Raw genomic sequence first — 20,425 nt, 5'->3', positions numbered from 1 at the left:
ACCCAGGAACATTTCCATACTTTCCACTTGCTCACCGAAACGCACACAGCTAAACCCCGCCTCGCCTCCACACCCTCTTTTCCCAAGTGTCTAAAACCTTCCAATCCAATGCCCCACTCATAGGAGCAATCCCACAATGTCTCCACGAGGCCAGGGAGATCATGCCCACGCAGGCATGCCTACGCCCTCAACCCCTCTTCGTTCTTCCCCATATTACGTGTGTTTGTGCAAAGGCATCTGAAACTACTGCCAAGTCTTCTCTACTTCGCTTGAACGGGCCGGGCCCAGCTCCCTCAGCCTTTCTCACAAGTGACGCGCTCCGGTCCCCTCTGCGTCTACAGGGCCGGCCAGCCCCTCCAAGACCTCCACACCTCCCATGGACTACAGAGCCCGGAACAGGACACCACTGCTCCGGGGCAGGGCTCCGGCAATCCCAAAACACAACACATTTTGCCGCACGGGGCACGGTCTCATTTTGCTCTCTGCCTGCCTCCTCCACCGAAGCAGGGAAAACACAACCATGCCCTCACTCTGGGGCCAAACGCATGGGACAACAGACACAGAGCAAGCAACACAGCAGCAGCAAAGCTCCTCCTTTCTTCCTAATCCTTCTTCACTCAAGCCTATTTTTTAATGTCTTGTTGCCCTGCCTCCTCAGCTTCCAAGACTGCAGCGAGGCCCCCCCCATGCAAGAACACCTCCAGGCCTCCAACGCTCACACCCACACACACGCCCTTGTACACTGCCACTGCCCCCGGGCCCTTGCTGCAAGAGGGGCATCCCCAGGCCCGGCCCACTGACGTCACTGCTCATCCCTTGCAAGCACAAAAGGAAAACACTGCCTAAGAGGAAAATAAAGGCAAGCCACAAAGTGAAAGGAAAAGTGACCACAGCCACCACCAGGGCACTGCAGGTGGAAAAGATGCTGGGGCACAAAGAGAAACTTCAGCTGCACAGCACAGGCCTTGCAGCTGGCCCTGCAGCTGACCAAGAACACCCAACAACCCTCCCTGACACAGCTGACCCGACGCCTCCGACCCAGCGCTTTCATAACCCCACTCACCCACTACTGCCACCCCACTGCCACCACAATCCCCAACCACGGACACCCCAACAAACCACTGCCCCGAGACCACCACAGCCACCAGCCCAGACTGGAAACCACGGGCGGAAACTCCCAGCAACCAGAAAGCGATGAAGGGAAAGCTGCCGCGATACAAAGCCGCACAGCCGGCAGCACCCCAAGCACAGCCACCACCAGCACCAGCGCCGAGCCTCACCAGCCTCCTGCCCAGCACCACCCCACAGCACCCACAGACCCACCATGGCTGCGCCCAACGCCCCACAGCCGCGCCTGCCGCACGCCGCCCCGGCACTCCTGCTCCTCCTCACGGCTCTCGCCACCACCCTCGCCTGCCAACAGCTCTGGACACACGACGACACCTTCCCCGGCGACGCACTCCGCCTCCTCCAGGACGTGGCTCCCAGCTACGCACAGCCCTGCCACCTCCAAGAGCCGCCCTTCTTCCCCGACACCCTGCTCCACAGCAACCTCCGCCCGCACCAAGCCGCCGCCACCGCCCTACGCATCCTCCAGAACCTCTTCCACACCCTCGGCACCAACAGCACCCGCCAGCACTGGCACAGCCAGCCTCGCAACGACCTCCTCAACAAACTCCAGCACTACATCCACCACCTCGAGCAATGCCTCCCTGACAACGCCACGCTCTTCAAAGGACCACGCAACCCGCTGCTCACCATCAACAAGTACTTCAGGGACATCCACCTCTTCCTCCACGCCCACAACCACAGCGCCTGCGCCTGGGACCACGTCCGCCTCGAAGCTCGCACCTCTTTACAGCACCTCCACAACCTCACCCGCACCATGCGCCGCTAGCGCAAACACCCACCCCCACACACCGACCCACATCCACGTGCCTCCCGCCACGCTCCCACACCGACGCCCCAAACCCACCCCGTGCCTCACGCCTCCCCTCTCCTGGCACAACAGACACGGCTGCAACAACCGCACGGCACCCGCAGCCTGCTACCGCTGCGCCTCCATTCATACAGCCTCTCCCATCGATTTGGACAAAGGACTTTCTCTACTTATTCATTCATCTATTTATTTATTTATTTATTTATTTATTCACTTATTTATTCACTTATTTATGCCACTGAAAATAAAGACCTCTGACAAAACACTTGCCGCTGCCTCTCGTCTCACTAACTCTGCAAACCCAGCCTTTCGGCCGGCGGAAAGCCACCTCTACTCAACACCTACTCCTCTACTCCCAGCCCTGCTCCAGAAAGGGCTCCGCACAGCCCCTACCCACTCTTCTCACTGCCACCTGCCCAAGCAGGTTTGTGCAGCAACCTCTTTGGAAGAACATTCCCAGCATTTGCCCAACACCACAGAATCACAAAAATAAAGACAGGGTAAGGCTGGAAAGCACCACTGCAGCTCATCTGCTTTATCCACAGAGTGCTCCATCCATCCATCCAATCCATCCATCCAATCCATGGCTCTCTGACTTAGAGAGAAGGACGTTGTGCGGGACGGCGTCAAACACTTTGCACAAGTCCAGGCAGACCAGGTCACGCACTCTGCCCCCATCCACCAACGCTGCAGCCCTACCCACAGATGGTTACCAAAATTGCCAGGAATGGCAACTTTCCCCTTTGGAAAGCCACGCTGCCTGTTACCTATCACCTCTTTGCTTTCCAGACGCCTCCGCTGAGGTTCCAGCGGAAGCAGTGCCATCCTCTTGCCTGGCACGGAGGTCAGACCGACCGCTTCGTATTCCCGTGCTCTTCTGCTCTCCCCGTTTTAAAAGCAAGGGCTATACTTCCCCTCCTCCACAGGTATCAGGGACTTCAGCTGACAGGACACCATTTTTCAAATATGATCCAGGGTGGCCTAGCAACTCCATCTGACAGTTCCCTAAGGACCCGCTAATGAATCTCTTCATGTCCCACGGACTTGCACATGTTCAGGTTCCTAAGATGGTCTCAAACCTCATCCTCTCCTACAGTGGCCTTGGGCTCTTCATTCTTCACGCAGGGCTCCCTGCATTTGCCTTCTGCAACTCGGGCAGTGTGGCTGGAGCACTCGCACTGAAGAGGGACGCACAGACGTTGCTGAGAACCTCAGCGTTCTCTTTGCCCAGGACAGCCACGTCTCCCCTTTCCTTACGCACATTATCGCTAACATTCTTTTGCTTGCAAGAGATCTAGCGAAGCCTGCCCTCCCACCCTTGACAGCCCTGGCCAGACTCAATTCTAAAGGGGCCTTGGCAAGCCTAACCTTGTCTCTAGCTTACCGTACCCTTTCCCTGTGTTCCTTTCAGGCCACCTGTCCTCCTTCCCGCTTCCTGAAACTTTCTCTTTTTGCTCACAGTTTGCCCAGCAGCTCCCTAGCCATCCGTGGATGCCTCCTGGCGTTTTCGCACCAGTTCCCCCTGCTTCAAATGCATCACTCCTCAGCTTGGAGGAAGGGGATCCTTGAAACTCAGCCACATTCTTGGGCCCCTCTGTCCTCCAGGCCTCTATCATCTGGCACCCTGTCAAGCACATCCTTGAAGAGCCCAAAGTCTGCTCTCTCAAGTCCGGGCCAGGGAGTTCACTGGGTGACCGGCTCACTATCCCGAGGATCTCCTACTCCAACATCCCGTGGTCACTGCAGCCAAGGCTGCCTTGGAGCATCCTATTCCCCACCAGCTCCTCCTACTGGTGAGCACACGGCCTCTGTCCTTGCTGGCTCCTCAGTCACTTGCGCAAGGGAGCTGTCACTGACACATTCCAGAAACCTCCCACGTGGCCGGAGTCCTGCCACGTTGCCTCTCCAAAAGATATCGCTGTGGTTCAAAACCCCACTGAGGCCCAGGGCTTGCAAACGCAAAACCACTACCATCCGGCTATACGCGGCTTCGTCCACTCCATCCTCCCGGCTGGATGGGCCTGTACCGGACCCCAGCCACTCCAGCATCCCGTGTCTCTGGTTGCCCCTTAACCTGGACCCACAAGCTCTCCGACGGCTCCTCGTCCTAACCCAGGAACATTTCCATACTTTCCACTTGCTCACCGAAACACACACAGCTAAACCCCGCCTCGCCTCCACACCCTCTTTTCCCAAGTGTCTAAAACCTTCCAATCCAATGCCCCACTCATAGGAGCAATCCCACAATGTCTCCACGAGGCCAGGGAGATCATGCCCACGCAGGCATGCCTACGCCCTCAACCCCTCTTCGTTCTTCCCCATATTACGTGTGTTTGTGCAAAGGCATCTGAAACTACTGCCAAGTCTTCTCTACTTCGCTTGAACGGGCCGGGCCCAGCTCCCTCAGCCTTTCTCACAAGTGACGCGCTCCGGTCCCCTCTGCGTCTACAGGGCCGGCCAGCCCCTCCAAGACCTCCACACCTCCCATGGACTACAGAGCCCGGAACAGGACACCACTGCTCCGGGGCAGGGCTCCGGCAATCCCAAAACACAACACATTTTGCCGCACGGGGCACGGTCTCATTTTGCTCTCTGCCTGCCTCCTCCACCGAAGCAGGGAAAACACAACCATGCCCTCACTCTGGGGCCAAACGCATGGGACAACAGACACAGAGCAAGCAACACAGCAGCAGCAAAGCTCCTCCTTTCTTCCTAATCCTTCTTCACTCAAGCCTATTTTTTAATGTCTTGTTGCCCTGCCTCCTCAGCTTCCAAGACTGCAGCGAGGCCCCCCCCATGCAAGAACACCTCCAGGCCTCCAACGCTCACACCCACACACACGCCCTTGTACACTGCCACTGCCCCCGGGCCCTTGCTGCAAGAGGGGCATCCCCAGGCCCGGCCCACTGACGTCACTGCTCATCCCTTGCAAGCACAAAAGGAAAACACTGCCTAAGAGGAAAATAAAGGCAAGCCACAAAGTGAAAGGAAAAGTGACCACAGCCACCACCAGGGCACTGCAGGTGGAAAAGATGCTGGGGCACAAAGAGAAACTTCAGCTGCACAGCACAGGTCTTGCAGCTGGCCCTGCAGCTGACCAAGAACACCCAACAACCCTCCCTGACACAGCTGACCCGACGCCTCCGACCCAGCGCTTTCATAACCCCACTCACCCACTACTGCCACCCCACTGCCACCACAATCCCCAACCACGGACACCCCAACAAACCACTGCCCCGAGACCACCACAGCCACCAGCCCAGACTGGAAACCACGGGCGGAAACTCCCAGCAACCAGAAAGCGATGAAGGGAAAGCTGCCGCGATACAAAGCCGCACAGCCGGCAGCACCCCAAGCACAGCCACCACCAGCACCAGCGCCGAGCCTCACCAGCCTCCTGCCCAGCACCACCCCACAGCACCCACAGACCCACCATGGCTGCGCCCAACGCCCCACAGCCGCGCCTGCCGCACGCCGCCCCGGCACTCCTGCTCCTCCTCACGGCTCTCGCCACCACCCTCGCCTGCCAACAGCTCTGGACACACGACGACACCTTCCCCGGCGACACACTCCGCCTCCTCCAGGACGTGGCTCCCAGCTACGCACAGCCCTGCCACCTCCAAGAGCCGCCCTTCTTCCCCGACACCCTGCTCCACAGCAACCTCCGCCCGCACCAAGCCGCCGCCACCGCCCTACGCATCCTCCAGAACCTCTTCCACAACCTCGGCACCAACAGCACCCGCCAGCACTGGCACAGCCAGCCTCGCAACGACCTCCTCAACAAACTCCAGCACTACATCCACCACCTCGAGCAATGCCTCCCTGACAACGCCACGCTCTTCAAAGGACCACGCAACCCGCTGCTCACCATCAACAAGTACTTCAGGGACATCCACCTCTTCCTCCACGCCCACAACCACAGCGCCTGCGCCTGGGACCACGTCCGCCTCGAAGCTCGCACCTCTTTACAGCACCTCCACAACCTCACCCGCACCATGCGCCGCTAGCGCAAACACCCACCCCCACACACCGACCCACATCCACGTGCCTCCCGCCACGCTCCCACACCGACGCCCCAAACCCACCCCGTGCCTCACGCCTCCCCTCTCCTGGCACAACAGACACGGCTGCAACAACCGCACGGCACCCGCAGCCTGCTACCGCTGCGCCTCCATTCATACAGCCTCTCCCATCGATTTGGACAAAGGACTTTCTCTACTTATTCATTCATCTATTTATTTATTTATTTATTTATTTATTCACTTATTTATTCACTTATTTATGCCACTGAAAATAAAGACCTCTGACAAAACACTTGCCGCTGCCTCTCGTCTCACTAACTCTGCAAACCCAGCCTTTCGGCCGGCGGAAAGCCACCTCTACTCAACACCTACTCCTCTACTCCCAGCCCTGCTCCAGAAAGGGCTCCGCACAGCCCCTACCCACTCTTCTCACTGCCACCTGCCCAAGCAGGTTTGTGCAGCAACCTCTTTGGAAGAACATTCCCAGCATTTGCCCAACACCACAGAATCACAAAAATAAAGACAGGGTAAGGCTGGAAAGCACCACTGCAGCTCATCTGCTTTATCCACAGAGTGCTCCATCCATCCATCCAATCCATCCATCCAATCCATGGCTCTCTGACTTAGAGAGAAGGACGTTGTGCGGGACGGCGTCAAACACTTTGCACAAGTCCAGGCAGACCAGGTCACGCACTCTGCCCCCATCCACCAACGCTGCAGCCCTACCCACAGATGGTTACCAAAATTGCCAGGAATGGCAACTTTCCCCTTTGGAAAGCCACGCTGCCTGTTACCTATCACCTCTTTGCTTTCCAGACGCCTCCGCTGAGGTTCCAGCGGAAGCAGTGCCATCCTCTTGCCTGGCACGGAGGTCAGACCGACCGCTTCGTATTCCCGTGCTCTTCTGCTCTCCCCGTTTTAAAAGCAAGGGCTATACTTCCCCTCCTCCACAGGTATCAGGGACTTCAGCTGACAGGACACCATTTTTCAAATATGATCCAGGGTGGCCTAGCAACTCCATCTGACAGTTCCCTAAGGACCCGCTAATGAATCTCTTCATGTCCCACGGACTTGCACATGTTCAGGTTCCTAAGATGGTCTCAAACCTCATCCTCTCCTACAGTGGCCTTGGGCTCTTCATTCTTCACGCAGGGCTCCCTGCATTTGCCTTCTGCAACTCGGGCAGTGTGGCTGGAGCACTCGCACTGAAGAGGGACGCACAGACGTTGCTGAGAACCTCAGCGTTCTCTTTGCCCAGGACAGCCACGTCTCCCCTTTCCTTACGCACATTATCGCTAACATTCTTTTGCTTGCAAGAGATCTAGCGAAGCCTGCCCTCCCACCCTTGACAGCCCTGGCCAGACTCAATTCTAAAGGGGCCTTGGCAAGCCTAACCTTGTCTCTAGCTTACCGTACCCTTTCCCTGTGTTCCTTTCAGGCCACCTGTCCTCCTTCCCGCTTCCTGAAACTTTCTCTTTTTGCTCACAGTTTGCCCAGCAGCTCCCTAGCCATCCGTGGATGCCTCCTGGCGTTTTCGCACCAGTTCCCCCTGCTTCAAATGCATCACTCCTCAGCTTGGAGGAAGGGGATCCTTGAAACTCAGCCACATTCTTGGGCCCCTCTGTCCTCCAGGCCTCTATCATCTGGCACCCTGTCAAGCACATCCTTGAAGAGCCCAAAGTCTGCTCTCTCAAGTCCGGGCCAGGGAGTTCACTGGGTGACCGGCTCACTATCCCGAGGATCTCCTACTCCAACATCCCGTGGTCACTGCAGCCAAGGCTGCCTTGGAGCATCCTATTCCCCACCAGCTCCTCCTACTGGTGAGCACACGGCCTCTGTCCTTGCTGGCTCCTCAGTCACTTGCGCAAGGGAGCTGTCACTGACACATTCCAGAAACCTCCCACGTGGCCGGAGTCCTGCCACGTTGCCTCTCCAAAAGATATCGCTGTGGTTCAAAACCCCACTGAGGCCCAGGGCTTGCAAACGCAAAACCACTACCATCCGGCTATACGCGGCTTCGTCCACTCCATCCTCCCGGCTGGATGGGCCTGTACCGGACCCCAGCCACTCCAGCATCCCGTGTCTCTGGTTGCCCCTTAACCTGGACCCACAAGCTCTCCGACGGCTCCTCGTCCTAACCCAGGAACATTTCCATACTTTCCACTTGCTCACCGAAACACACACAGCTAAACCCCGCCTCGCCTCCACACCCTCTTTTCCCAAGTGTCTAAAACCTTCCAATCCAATGCCCCACTCATAGGAGCAATCCCACAATGTCTCCACGAGGCCAGGGAGATCATGCCCACGCAGGCATGCCTACGCCCTCAACCCCTCTTCGTTCTTCCCCATATTACGTGTGTTTGTGCAAAGGCATCTGAAACTACTGCCAAGTCTTCTCTACTTCGCTTGAACGGGCCGGGCCCAGCTCCCTCAGCCTTTCTCACAAGTGACGCGCTCCGGTCCCCTCTGCGTCTACAGGGCCGGCCAGCCCCTCCAAGACCTCCACACCTCCCATGGACTACAGAGCCCGGAACAGGACACCACTGCTCCGGGGCAGGGCTCCGGCAATCCCAAAACACAACACATTTTGCCGCACGGGGCACGGTCTCATTTTGCTCTCTGCCTGCCTCCTCCACCGAAGCAGGGAAAACACAACCATGCCCTCACTCTGGGGCCAAACGCATGGGACAACAGACACAGAGCAAGCAACACAGCAGCAGCAAAGCTCCTCCTTTCTTCCTAATCCTTCTTCACTCAAGCCTATTTTTTAATGTCTTGTTGCCCTGCCTCCTCAGCTTCCAAGACTGCAGCGAGGCCCCCCCCATGCAAGAACACCTCCAGGCCTCCAACGCTCACACCCACACACACGCCCTTGTACACTGCCACTGCCCCCGGGCCCTTGCTGCAAGAGGGGCATCCCCAGGCCCGGCCCACTGACGTCACTGCTCATCCCTTGCAAGCACAAAAGGAAAACACTGCCTAAGAGGAAAATAAAGGCAAGCCACAAAGTGAAAGGAAAAGTGACCACAGCCACCACCAGGGCACTGCAGGTGGAAAAGATGCTGGGGCACAAAGAGAAACTTCAGCTGCACAGCACAGGCCTTGCAGCTGGCCCTGCAGCTGACCAAGAACACCCAACAACCCTCCCTGACACAGCTGACCCGACGCCTCCGACCCAGCGCTTTCATAACCCCACTCACCCACTACTGCCACCCCACTGCCACCACAATCCCCAACCACGGACACCCCAACAAACCACTGCCCCGAGACCACCACAGCCACCAGCCCAGACTGGAAACCACGGGCGGAAACTCCCAGCAACCAGAAAGCGATGAAGGGAAAGCTGCCGCGATACAAAGCCGCACAGCCGGCAGCACCCCAAGCACAGCCACCACCAGCACCAGCGCCGAGCCTCACCAGCCTCCTGCCCAGCACCACCCCACAGCACCCACAGACCCACCATGGCTGCGCCCAACGCCCCACAGCCGCGCCTGCCGCACGCCGCCCCGGCACTCCTGCTCCTCCTCACGGCTCTCGCCACCACCCTCGCCTGCCAACAGCTCTGGACACACGACGACACCTTCCCCGGCGACGTACTCCGCCTCCTCCAGGACGTGGCTCCCAGCTACGCACAGCCCTGCCACCTCCAAGAGCCGCCCTTCTTCCCCGACACCCTGCTCCACAGCAACCTCCGCCCGCACCAAGCCGCCGCCACCGCCCTACGCATCCTCCAGAACCTCTTCCACACCCTCGGCACCAACAGCACCCGCCAGCACTGGCACAGCCAGCCTCGCAACGACCTCCTCAACAAACTCCAGCACTACATCCACCACCTCGAGCAATGCCTCCCTGACAACGCCACGCTCTTCAAAGGACCACGCAACCCGCTGCTCACCATCAACAAGTACTTCAGGGACATCCACCTCTTCCTCCACGCCCACAACCACAGCGCCTGCGCCTGGGACCACGTCCGCCTCGAAGCTCGCACCTCTTTACAGCACCTCCACAACCTCACCCGCACCATGCGCCGCTAGCGCAAACACCCACCCCCACACACCGACCCACATCCACGTGCCTCCCGCCACGCTCCCACACCGACGCCCCAAACCCACCCCGTGCCTCACGCCTCCCCTCTCCTGGCACAACAGACACGGCTGCAACAACCGCACGGCACCCGCAGCCTGCTACCGCTGCGCCTCCATTCATACAGCCTCTCCCATCGATTTGGACAAAGGACTTTCTCTACTTATTCATCTATTTATTTATTTATTTATTTATTTATTCACTTATTTATTCACTTATTTATGCCACTGAAAATAAAGACCTCTGACAAAACACTTGCCGCTGCCTCTCGTCTCACTAACTCTGCAAACCCAGCCTTTCGGCCGGCGGAAAGCCACCTCTACTCAACACCTACTCCTCTACTCCCAGCCCTGCTCCAGAAAGGGCTCCGCACAGCCCCTACCCACTCTTCTCACTGCCACCTGCCCAAGCAGGTTTGTGCAGCAACCTCTTTGGAAGAACATTCCCAGCATTTGCCCAACACCACAGAACCACAAAAATAAAGACAGGGTAAGGCTGGATAGCACCACTGCAGCTCATCTGCTTTATCCACAGAGTGCTCCATCCATCCATCCAATCCATCCATCCAATCCATGGCTCTCTGACTTAGAGAGAAGGACGTTGTGCGGGACGGCGTCAAACACTTTGCACAAGTCCAGGCAGACCAGGTCACGCACTCTGCCCCCATCCACCAACGCTGCAGCCCTACCCACAGATGGTTACCAAAATTGCCAGGAATGGCAACTTTCCCCTTTGGAAAGCCACGCTGCCTGTTACCTATCACCTCTTTGCTTTCCAGACGCCTCCGCTGAGGTTCCAGCGGAAGCAGTGCCATCCTCTTGCCTGGCACGGAGGTCAGACCGACCGCTTCGTATTCCCGTGCTCTTCTGCTCTCCCCGTTTTAAAAGCAAGGGCTATACTTCCCCTCCTCCACAGGTATCAGGGACTTCAGCTGACAGGACACCATTTTTCAAATATGATCCAGGGTGGCCTAGCAACTCCATCTGACAGTTCCCTAAGGACCCGCTAATGAATCTCTTCATGTCCCACGGACTTGCACATGTTCAGGTTCCTAAGATGGTCTCAAACCTCATCCTCTCCTACAGTGGCCTTGGGCTCTTCATTCTTCACGCAGGGCTCCCTGCATTTGCCTTCTGCAACTCGGGCAGTGTGGCTGGAGCACTCGCACTGAAGAGGGACGCACAGACGTTGCTGAGAACCTCAGCGTTCTCTTTGCCCAGGACAGCCACGTCTCCCCTTTCCTTACGCACATTATCGCTAACATTCTTTTGCTTGCAAGAGATCTAGCGAAGCCTGCCCTCCCACCCTTGACAGCCCTGGCCAGACTCAATTCTAAAGGGGCCTTGGCAAGCCTAACCTTGTCTCTAGCTTACCGTACCCTTTCCCTGTGTTCCTTTCAGGCCACCTGTCCTCCTTCCCGCTTCCTGAAACTTTCTCTTTTTGCTCACAGTTTGCCCAGCAGCTCCCTAGCCATCCGTGGATGCCTCCTGGCGTTTTCGCACCAGTTCCCCCTGCTTCAAATGCATCACTCCTCAGCTTGGAGGAAGGGGATCCTTGAAACTCAGCCACATTCTTGGGCCCCTCTGTCCTCCAGGCCTCTATCATCTGGCACCCTGTCAAGCACATCCTTGAAGAGCCCAAAGTCTGCTCTCTCAAGTCCGGGCCAGGGAGTTCACTGGGTGACCGGCTCACTATCCCGAGGATCTCCTACTCCAACATCCCGTGGTCACTGCAGCCAAGGCTGCCTTGGAGCATCCTATTCCCCACCAGCTCCTCCTACTGGTGAGCACACGGCCTCTGTCCTTGCTGGCTCCTCAGTCACTTGCGCAAGGGAGCTGTCACTGACACATTCCAGAAACCTCCCACGTGGCCGGAGTCCTGCCACGTTGCCTCTCCAAAAGATATCGCTGTGGTTCAAAACCCCACTGAGGCCCAGGGCTTGCAAACGCAAAACCACTACCATCCGGCTATACGCGGCTTCGTCCACTCCATCCTCCCGGCTGGATGGGCCTGTACCGGACCCCAGCCACTCCAGCATCCCGTGTCTCTGGTTGCCCCTTAACCTGGACCCACAAGCTCTCCGACGGCTCCTCGTCCTAACCCAGGAACATTTCCATACTTTCCACTTGCTCACCGAAACGCACACAGCTAAACCCCGCCTCGCCTCCACACCCTCTTTTCCCAAGTGTCTAAAACCTTCCAATCCAATGCCCCACTCATAGGAGCAATCCCACAATGTCTCCACGAGGCCAGGGAGATCATGCCCACGCAGGCATGCCTACGCCCTCAACCCCTCTTCGTTCTTCCCCATATTACGTGTGTTTGTGCAAAGGCATCTGAAACTACTGCCAAGTCTTCTCTACTTCGCTTGAACGGGCCGGGCCCAGCTCCCTCAGCCTTTCTCACAAGTGACGCGCTCCGGTCCCCTCTGCGTCTACAGGGCCGGCCAGCCCCTCCAAGACCTCCACACCTCCCATGGACTACAGAGCCCGGAACAGGACACCACTGCTCCGGGGCAGGGCTCCGGCAATCCCAAAACACAACACATTTTGCCGCACGGGGCACGGTCTCATTTTGCTCTCTGCCTGCCTCCTCCACCGAAGCAGGGAAAACACAACCATGCCCTCACTCTGGGGCCAAACGCATGGGACAACAGACACAGAGCAAGCAACACAGCAGCAGCAAAGCTCCTCCTTTCTTCCTAATCCTTCTTCACTCAAGCCTATTTTTTAATGTCTTGTTGCCCTGCCTCCTCAGCTTCCAAGACTGCAGCGAGGCCCCCCCCATGCAAGAACACCTCCAGGCCTCCAACGCTCACACCCACACACACGCCCTTGTACACTGCCACTGCCCCCGGGCCCTTGCTGCAAGAGGGGCATCCCCAGGCCCGGCCCACTGACGTCACTGCTCATCCCTTGCAAGCACAAAAGGAAAACACTGCCTAAGAGGAAAATAAAGGCAAGCCACAAAGTGAAAGGAAAAGTGACCACAGCCACCACCAGGGCACTGCAGGTGGAAAAGATGCTGGGGCACAAAGAGAAACTTCAGCTGCACAGCACAGGCCTTGCAGCTGGCCCTGCAGCTGACCAAGAACACCCAACAACCCTCCCTGACACAGCTGACCCGACGCCTCCGACCCAGCGCTTTCATAACCCCACTCACCCACTACTGCCACCCCACTGCCACCACAATCCCCAACCACGGACACCCCAACAAACCACTGCCCCAAGACCACCACAGCCACCAGCCCAGACTGGAAACCACGGGCGGAAACTCCCAGCAACCAGAAAGCGATGAAGGGAAAGCTGCCGCGATACAAAGCCGCACAGCCGGCAGCACCCCAAGCACAGCCACCACCAGCACCAGCGCCGAGCCTCACCAGCCTCCTGCCCAGCACCACCCCACAGCACCCACAGACCCACCATGGCTGCGCCCAACGCCCCACAGCCGCGCCTGCCGCACGCCGCCCCGGCACTCCTGCTCCTCCTCACGGCTCTCGCCACCACCCTCGCCTGCCAACAGCTCTGGACACACGACGACACCTTCCCCGGCGACGCACTCCGCCTCCTCCAGGACGTGGCTCCCAGCTACGCACAGCCCTGCCACCTCCAAGAGCCGCCCTTCTTCCCCGACACCCTGCTCCACAGCAACCTCCGCCCGCACCAAGCCGCCGCCACCGCCCTACGCATCCTCCAGAACCTCTTCCACACCCTCGGCACCAACAGCACCCGCCAGCACTGGCACAGCCAGCCTCGCAACGACCTCCTCAACAAACTCCAGCACTACATCCACCACCTCGAGCAATGCCTCCCTGACAACGCCACGCTCTTCAAAGGACCACGCAACCCGCTGCTCACCATCAACAAGTACTTCAGGGACATCCACCTCTTCCTCCACGCCCACAACCACAGCGCCTGCGCCTGGGACCACGTCCGCCTCGAAGCTCGCACCTCTTTACAGCACCTCCACAACCTCACCCGCACCATGCGCCGCTAGCGCAAACACCCACCCCCACACACCGACCCACATCCACGTGCCTCCCGCCACGCTCCCACACCGACGCCCCAAACCCACCCCGTGCCTCACGCCTCCCCTCTCCTGGCACAACAGACACGGCTGCAACAACCGCACGGCACCCGCAGCCTGCTACCGCTGCGCCTCCATTCATACAGCCTCTCCCATCGATTTGGACAAAGGACTTTCTCTACTTATTCATCTATTTATTTATTTATTTATTTATTTATTCACTTATTTATTCACTTATTTATGCCACTGAAAATAAAGACCTCTGACAAAACACTTGCCGCTGCCTCTCGTCTCACTAACTCTGCAAACCCAGCCTTTCGGCCGGCGGAAAGCCACCTCTACTCAACACCTACTCCTCTACTCCCAGCCCTGCTCCAGAAAGGGCTCCGCACAGCCCCTACCCACTCTTCTCACTGCCACCTGCCCAAGCAGGTTTGTGCAGCAACCTCTTTGGAAGAACATTCCCAGCATTTGCCCAACACCACAGAACCACAAAAATAAAGACAGGGTAAGGCTGGATAGCACCACTGCAGCTCATCTGCTTTATCCACAGAGTGCTCCATCCATCCATCCAATCCATCCATCCAATCCATGGCTCTCTGACTTAGAGAGAAGGACGTTGTGCGGGACGGCGTCAAACACTTTGCACAAGTCCAGGCAGACCAGGTCACGCACTCTGCCCCCATCCACCAACGCTGCAGCCCTACCCACAGATGGTTACCAAAATTGCCAGGAATGGCAACTTTCCCCTTTGGAAAGCCACGCTGCCTGTTACCTATCACCTCTTTGCTTTCCAGACGCCTCCGCTGAGGTTCCAGCGGAAGCAGTGCCATCCTCTTGCCTGGCACGGAGGTCAGACCGACCGCTTCGTATTCCCGTGCTCTTCTGCTCTCCCCGTTTTAAAAGCAAGGGCTATACTTCCCCTCCTCCACAGGTATCAGGGACTTCAGCTGACAGGACACCATTTTTCAAATATGATCCAGGGTGGCCTAGCAACTCCATCTGACAGTTCCCTAAGGACCCGCTAATGAATCTCTTCATGTCCCACGGACTTGCACATGTTCAGGTTCCTAAGATGGTCTCAAACCTCATCCTCTCCTACAGTGGCCTTGGGCTCTTCATTCTTCACGCAGGGCTCCCTGCATTTGCCTTCTGCAACTCGGGCAGTGTGGCTGGAGCACTCGCACTGAAGAGGGACGCACAGACGTTGCTGAGAACCTCAGCGTTCTCTTTGCCCAGGACAGCCACGTCTCCCCTTTCCTTACGCACATTATCGCTAACATTCTTTTGCTTGCAAGAGATCTAGCGAAGCCTGCCCTCCCACCCTTGACAGCCCTGGCCAGACTCAATTCTAAAGGGGCCTTGGCAAGCCTAACCTTGTCTCTAGCTTACCGTACCCTTTCCCTGTGTTCCTTTCAGGCCACCTGTCCTCCTTCCCGCTTCCTGAAACTTTCTCTTTTTGCTCACAGTTTGCCCAGCAGCTCCCTAGCCATCCGTGGATGCCTCCTGGCATTTTCGCACCAGTTCCCCCTGCTTCAAATGCATCACTCCTCAGCTTGGAGGAAGGGGATCCTTGAAACTCAGCCACATTCTTGGGCCCCTCTGTCCTCCAGGCCTCTATCATCTGGCACCCTGTCAAGCACATCCTTGAAGAGCCCAAAGTCTGCTCTCTCAAGTCCGGGCCAGGGAGTTCACTGGGTGACCGGCTCACTATCCCGAGGATCTCCTACTCCAACATCCCGTGGTCACTGCAGCCAAGGCTGCCTTGGAGCATCCTATTCCCCACCAGCTCCTCCTACTGGTGAGCACACGGCCTCTGTCCTTGCTGGCTCCTCAGTCACTTGCGCAAGGGAGCTGTCACTGACACATTCCAGAAACCTCCCACGTGGCCGGAGTCCTGCCACGTTGCCTCTCCAAAAGATATCGCTGTGGTTCAAAACCCCACTGAGGCCCAGGGCTTGCAAACGCAAAACCACTACCATCCGGCTATACGCGGCTTCGTCCACTCCATCCTCCCGGCTGGATGGGCCTGTACCGGACCCCAGCCACTCCAGCATCCCGTGTCTCTGGTTGCCCCTTAACCTGGACCCACAAGCTCTCCGACGGCTCCTCGTCCTAACCCAGGAACATTTCCATACTTTCCACTTGCTCACCGAAACGCACACAGCTAAACCCCGCCTCGCCTCCACACCCTCTTTTCCCAAGTGTCTAAAACCTTCCAATCCAATGCCCCACTCATAGGAGCAATCCCACAATGTCTCCACGAGGCCAGGGAGATCATGCCCACGCAGGCATGCCTACGCCCTCAACCCCTCTTCGTTCTTCCCCATATTACGTGTGTTTGTGCAAAGGCATCTGAAACTACTGCCAAGTCTTCTCTACTTCGCTTGAACGGGCCGGGCCCAGCTCCCTCAGCCTTTCTCACAAGTGACGCGCTCCGGTCCCCTCTGCGTCTACAGGGCCGGCCAGCCCCTCCAAGACCTCCACACCTCCCATGGACTACAGAGCCCGGAACAGGACACCACTGCTCCGGGGCAGGGCTCCGGCAATCCCAAAACACAACACATTTTGCCGCACGGGGCACGGTCTCATTTTGCTCTCTGCCTGCCTCCTCCACCGAAGCAGGGAAAACACAACCATGCCCTCACTCTGGGGCCAAACGCATGGGACAACAGACACAGAGCAAGCAACACAGCAGCAGCAAAGCTCCTCCTTTCTTCCTAATCCTTCTTCACTCAAGCCTATTTTTTAATGTCTTGTTGCCCTGCCTCCTCAGCTTCCAAGACTGCAGCGAGGCCCCCCCCATGCAAGAACACCTCCAGGCCTCCAACGCTCACACCCACACACACGCCCTTGTACACTGCCACTGCCCCCGGGCCCTTGCTGCAAGAGGGGCATCCCCAGGCCCGGCCCACTGACGTCACTGCTCATCCCTTGCAAGCACAAAAGGAAAACACTACCTAAGAGGAAAATAAAGGCAAGCCACAAAGTGAAAGGAAAAGTGACCACAGCCACCACCAGGGCACTGCAGGTGGAAAAGATGCTGGGGCACAAAGAGAAACTTCAGCTGCACAGCACAGGCCTTGCAGCTGGCCCTGCAGCTGACCAAGAACACCCAACAACCCTCCCTGACACAGCTGACCCGACGCCTCCGACCCAGCGCTTTCATAACCCCACTCACCCACTACTGCCACCCCACTGCCACCACAATCCCCAACCACGGACACCCCAACAAACCACTGCCCCGAGACCACCACAGCCACCAGCCCAGACTGGAAACCACGGGCGGAAACTCCCAGCAACCAGAAAGCGATGAAGGGAAAGCTGCCGCGATACAAAGCCGCACAGCCGGCAGCACCCCAAGCACAGCCACCACCAGCACCAGCGCCGAGCCTCACCAGCCTCCTGCCCAGCACCACCCCACAGCACCCACAGACCCACCATGGCTGCGCCCAACGCCCCACAGCCGCGCCTGCCGCACGCCGCCCCGGCACTCCTGCTCCTCCTCACGGCTCTCGCCACCACCCTCGCCTGCCAACAGCTCTGGACACACGACGACACCTTCCCCGGCGACGCACTCCGCCTCCTCCAGGACGTGGCTCCCAGCTACGCACAGCCCTGCCACCTCCAAGAGCCGCCCTTCTTCCCCGACACCCTGCTCCACAGCAACCTCCGCCCGCACCAAGCCGCCGCCACCGCCCTACGCATCCTCCAGAACCTCTTCCACACCCTCGGCACCAACAGCACCCGCCAGCACTGGCACAGCCAGCCTCGCAACGACCTCCTCAACAAACTCCAGCACTACATCCACCACCTCGAGCAATGCCTCCCTGACAACGCCACGCTCTTCAAAGGACCACGCAACCCGCTGCTCACCATCAACAAGTACTTCAGGGACATCCACCTCTTCCTCCACGCCCACAACCACAGCGCCTGCGCCTGGGACCACGTCCGCCTCGAAGCTCGCACCTCTTTACAGCACCTCCACAACCTCACCCGCACCATGCGCCGCTAGCGCAAACACCCACCCCCACACACCGACCCACATCCACGTGCCTCCCGCCACGCTCCCACACCGACGCCCCAAACCCACCCCGTGCCTCACGCCTCCCCTCTCCTGGCACAACAGACACGGCTGCAACAACCGCACGGCACCCGCAGCCTGCTACCGCTGCGCCTCCATTCATACAGCCTCTCCCATCGATTTGGACAAAGGACTTTCTCTACTTATTCATTCATCTATTTATTTATTTATTTATTTATTTATTCACTTATTTATTCACTTATTTATGCCACTGAAAATAAAGACCTCTGACAAAACACTTGCCGCTGCCTCTCGTCTCACTAACTCTGCAAACCCAGCCTTTCGGCCGGCGGAAAGCCACCTCTACTCAACACCTACTCCTCTACTCCCAGCCCTGCTCCAGAAAGGGCTCCGCACAGCCCCTACCCACTCTTCTCACTGCCACCTGCCCAAGCAGGTTTGTGCAGCAACCTCTTTGGAAGAACATTCCCAGCATTTGCCCAACACCACAGAATCACAAAAATAAAGACAGGGTAAGGCTGGAAAGCACCACTGCAGCTCATCTGCTTTATCCACAGAGTGCTCCATCCATCCATCCAATCCATCCATCCAATCCATGGCTCTCTGACTTAGAGAGAAGGACGTTGTGCGGGACGGCGTCAAACACTTTGCACAAGTCCAGGCAGACCAGGTCACGCACTCTGCCCCCATCCACCAACGCTGCAGCCCTACCCACAGATGGTTACCAAAATTGCCAGGAATGGCAACTTTCCCCTTTGGAAAGCCACGCTGCCTGTTACCTATCACCTCTTTGCTTTCCAGACGCCTCCGCTGAGGTTCCAGCAGAAGCAGTGCCATCCTCTTGCCTGGCACGGAGGTCAGACCGACCGCTTCGTATTCCCGTGCTCTTCTGCTCTCCCCGTTTTAAAAGCAAGGGCTATACTTCCCCTCCTCCACAGGTATCAGGGACTTCAGCTGACAGGACACCATTTTTCAAATATGATCCAGGGTGGCCTAGCAACTCCATCTGACAGTTCCCTAAGGACCCGCTAATGAATCTCTTCATGTCCCACGGACTTGCACATGTTCAGGTTCCTAAGATGGTCTCAAACCTCATCCTCTCCTACAGTGGCCTTGGGCTCTTCATTCTTCACGCAGGGCTCCCTGCATTTGCCTTCTGCAACTCGGGCAGTGTGGCTGGAGCACTCGCACTGAAGAGGGACGCACAGACGTTGCTGAGAACCTCAGCGTTCTCTTTGCCCAGGACAGCCACGTCTCCCCTTTCCTTACGCACATTATCGCTAACATTCTTTTGCTTGCAAGAGATCTAGCGAAGCCTGCCCTCCCACCCTTGACAGCCCTGGCCAGACTCAATTCTAAAGGGGCCTTGGCAAGCCTAACCTTGTCTCTAGCTTACCGTACCCTTTCCCTGTGTTCCTTTCAGGCCACCTGTCCTCCTTCCCGCTTCCTGAAACTTTCTCTTTTTGCTCACAGTTTGCCCAGCAGCTCCCTAGCCATCCGTGGATGCCTCCTGGCGTTTTCGCACCAGTTCCCCCTGCTTCAAATGCATCACTCCTCAGCTTGGAGGAAGGGGATCCTTGAAACTCAGCCACATTCTTGGGCCCCTCTGTCCTCCAGGCCTCTATCATCTGGCACCCTGTCAAGCACATCCTTGAAGAGCCCAAAGTCTGCTCTCTCAAGTCCGGGCCAGGGAGTTCACTGGGTGACCGGCTCACTATCCCGAGGATCTCCTACTCCAACATCCCGTGGTCACTGCAGCCAAGGCTGCCTTGGAGCATCCTATTCCCCACCAGCTCCTCCTACTGGTGAGCACACAGCCTCTGTCCTTGCTGGCTCCTCAGTCACTTGCGCAAGGGAGCTGTCACTGACACATTCCAGAAACCTCCCACGTGGCCGGAGTCCTGCCACGTTGCCTCTCCAAAAGATATCGCTGTGGTTCAAAACCCCACTGAGGCCCAGGGCTTGCAAACGCAAAACCACTACCATCCGGCTATACGCGGCTTCGTCCACTCCATCCTCCCGGCTGGATGGGCCTGTACCGGACCCCAGCCACTCCAGCATCCCGTGTCTCTGGTTGCCCCTTAACCTGGACCCACAAGCTCTCCGACGGCTCCTCGTCCTAACCCAGGAACATTTCCATACTTTCCACTTGCTCACCGAAACACACACAGCTAAACCCCGCCTCGCCTCCACACCCTCTTTTCCCAAGTGTCTAAAACCTTCCAATCCAATGCCCCACTCATAGGAGCAATCCCACAATGTCTCCACGAGGCCAGGGAGATCATGCCCACGCAGGCATGCCTACGCCCT

General features: G+C 57.7%; 6 protein-coding genes across 7 annotated transcripts in view; 5 read left to right on the top strand and 1 right to left on the bottom strand.

Annotated features, from left to right (window-relative positions):
- UBAP2 (ubiquitin associated protein 2) overlaps positions 1-20,425 on the bottom strand; it is a 185,177-nt gene that overhangs the window by 47,725 nt on the left and 117,027 nt on the right. The gene's annotated exons all lie outside the window — the stretch shown is intronic.
- On the top strand, positions 1,325-1,897 carry LOC309585266 (interferon-like; the record flags this gene model as incomplete). The annotated part of the gene is made up of 1 exon (XM_082301891.1): positions 1,325-1,897. The coding sequence occupies one exon, from the start codon at positions 1,325-1,327 to the stop codon at positions 1,895-1,897; it is 573 nt and encodes a 190-aa protein (XP_082158017.1).
- On the top strand, positions 5,374-5,946 carry LOC309585276 (interferon-like; the record flags this gene model as incomplete). The annotated part of the gene is made up of 1 exon (XM_082301902.1): positions 5,374-5,946. One exon carries the CDS (start codon positions 5,374-5,376, stop codon positions 5,944-5,946), a length of 573 nt encoding a protein of 190 aa, XP_082158028.1.
- On the top strand, positions 9,423-9,995 carry LOC309585265 (interferon-like; the record flags this gene model as incomplete). Its single annotated transcript, XM_082301890.1, has 1 exon — positions 9,423-9,995. The coding sequence occupies one exon, from the start codon at positions 9,423-9,425 to the stop codon at positions 9,993-9,995; it is 573 nt and encodes a 190-aa protein (XP_082158016.1).
- On the top strand, positions 13,468-14,040 carry LOC309585264 (interferon-like; the record flags this gene model as incomplete). Its single annotated transcript, XM_082301889.1, has 1 exon — positions 13,468-14,040. The coding sequence occupies one exon, from the start codon at positions 13,468-13,470 to the stop codon at positions 14,038-14,040; it is 573 nt and encodes a 190-aa protein (XP_082158015.1).
- On the top strand, positions 17,513-18,085 carry LOC309585263 (interferon-like; the record flags this gene model as incomplete). The annotated part of the gene is made up of 1 exon (XM_082301888.1): positions 17,513-18,085. One exon carries the CDS (start codon positions 17,513-17,515, stop codon positions 18,083-18,085), a length of 573 nt encoding a protein of 190 aa, XP_082158014.1.

Source organism: Coloeus monedula (genome assembly GCF_965178545.1).
Source record: "Coloeus monedula genome assembly, chromosome: Z".
In the NCBI taxonomy this organism is placed as follows: domain Eukaryota; kingdom Metazoa; phylum Chordata; class Aves; order Passeriformes; family Corvidae; genus Coloeus; species Coloeus monedula.
Note: the sequence above shows the minus strand (reverse complement) of the source record. Positions and strands in the feature narration are given on the sequence as shown.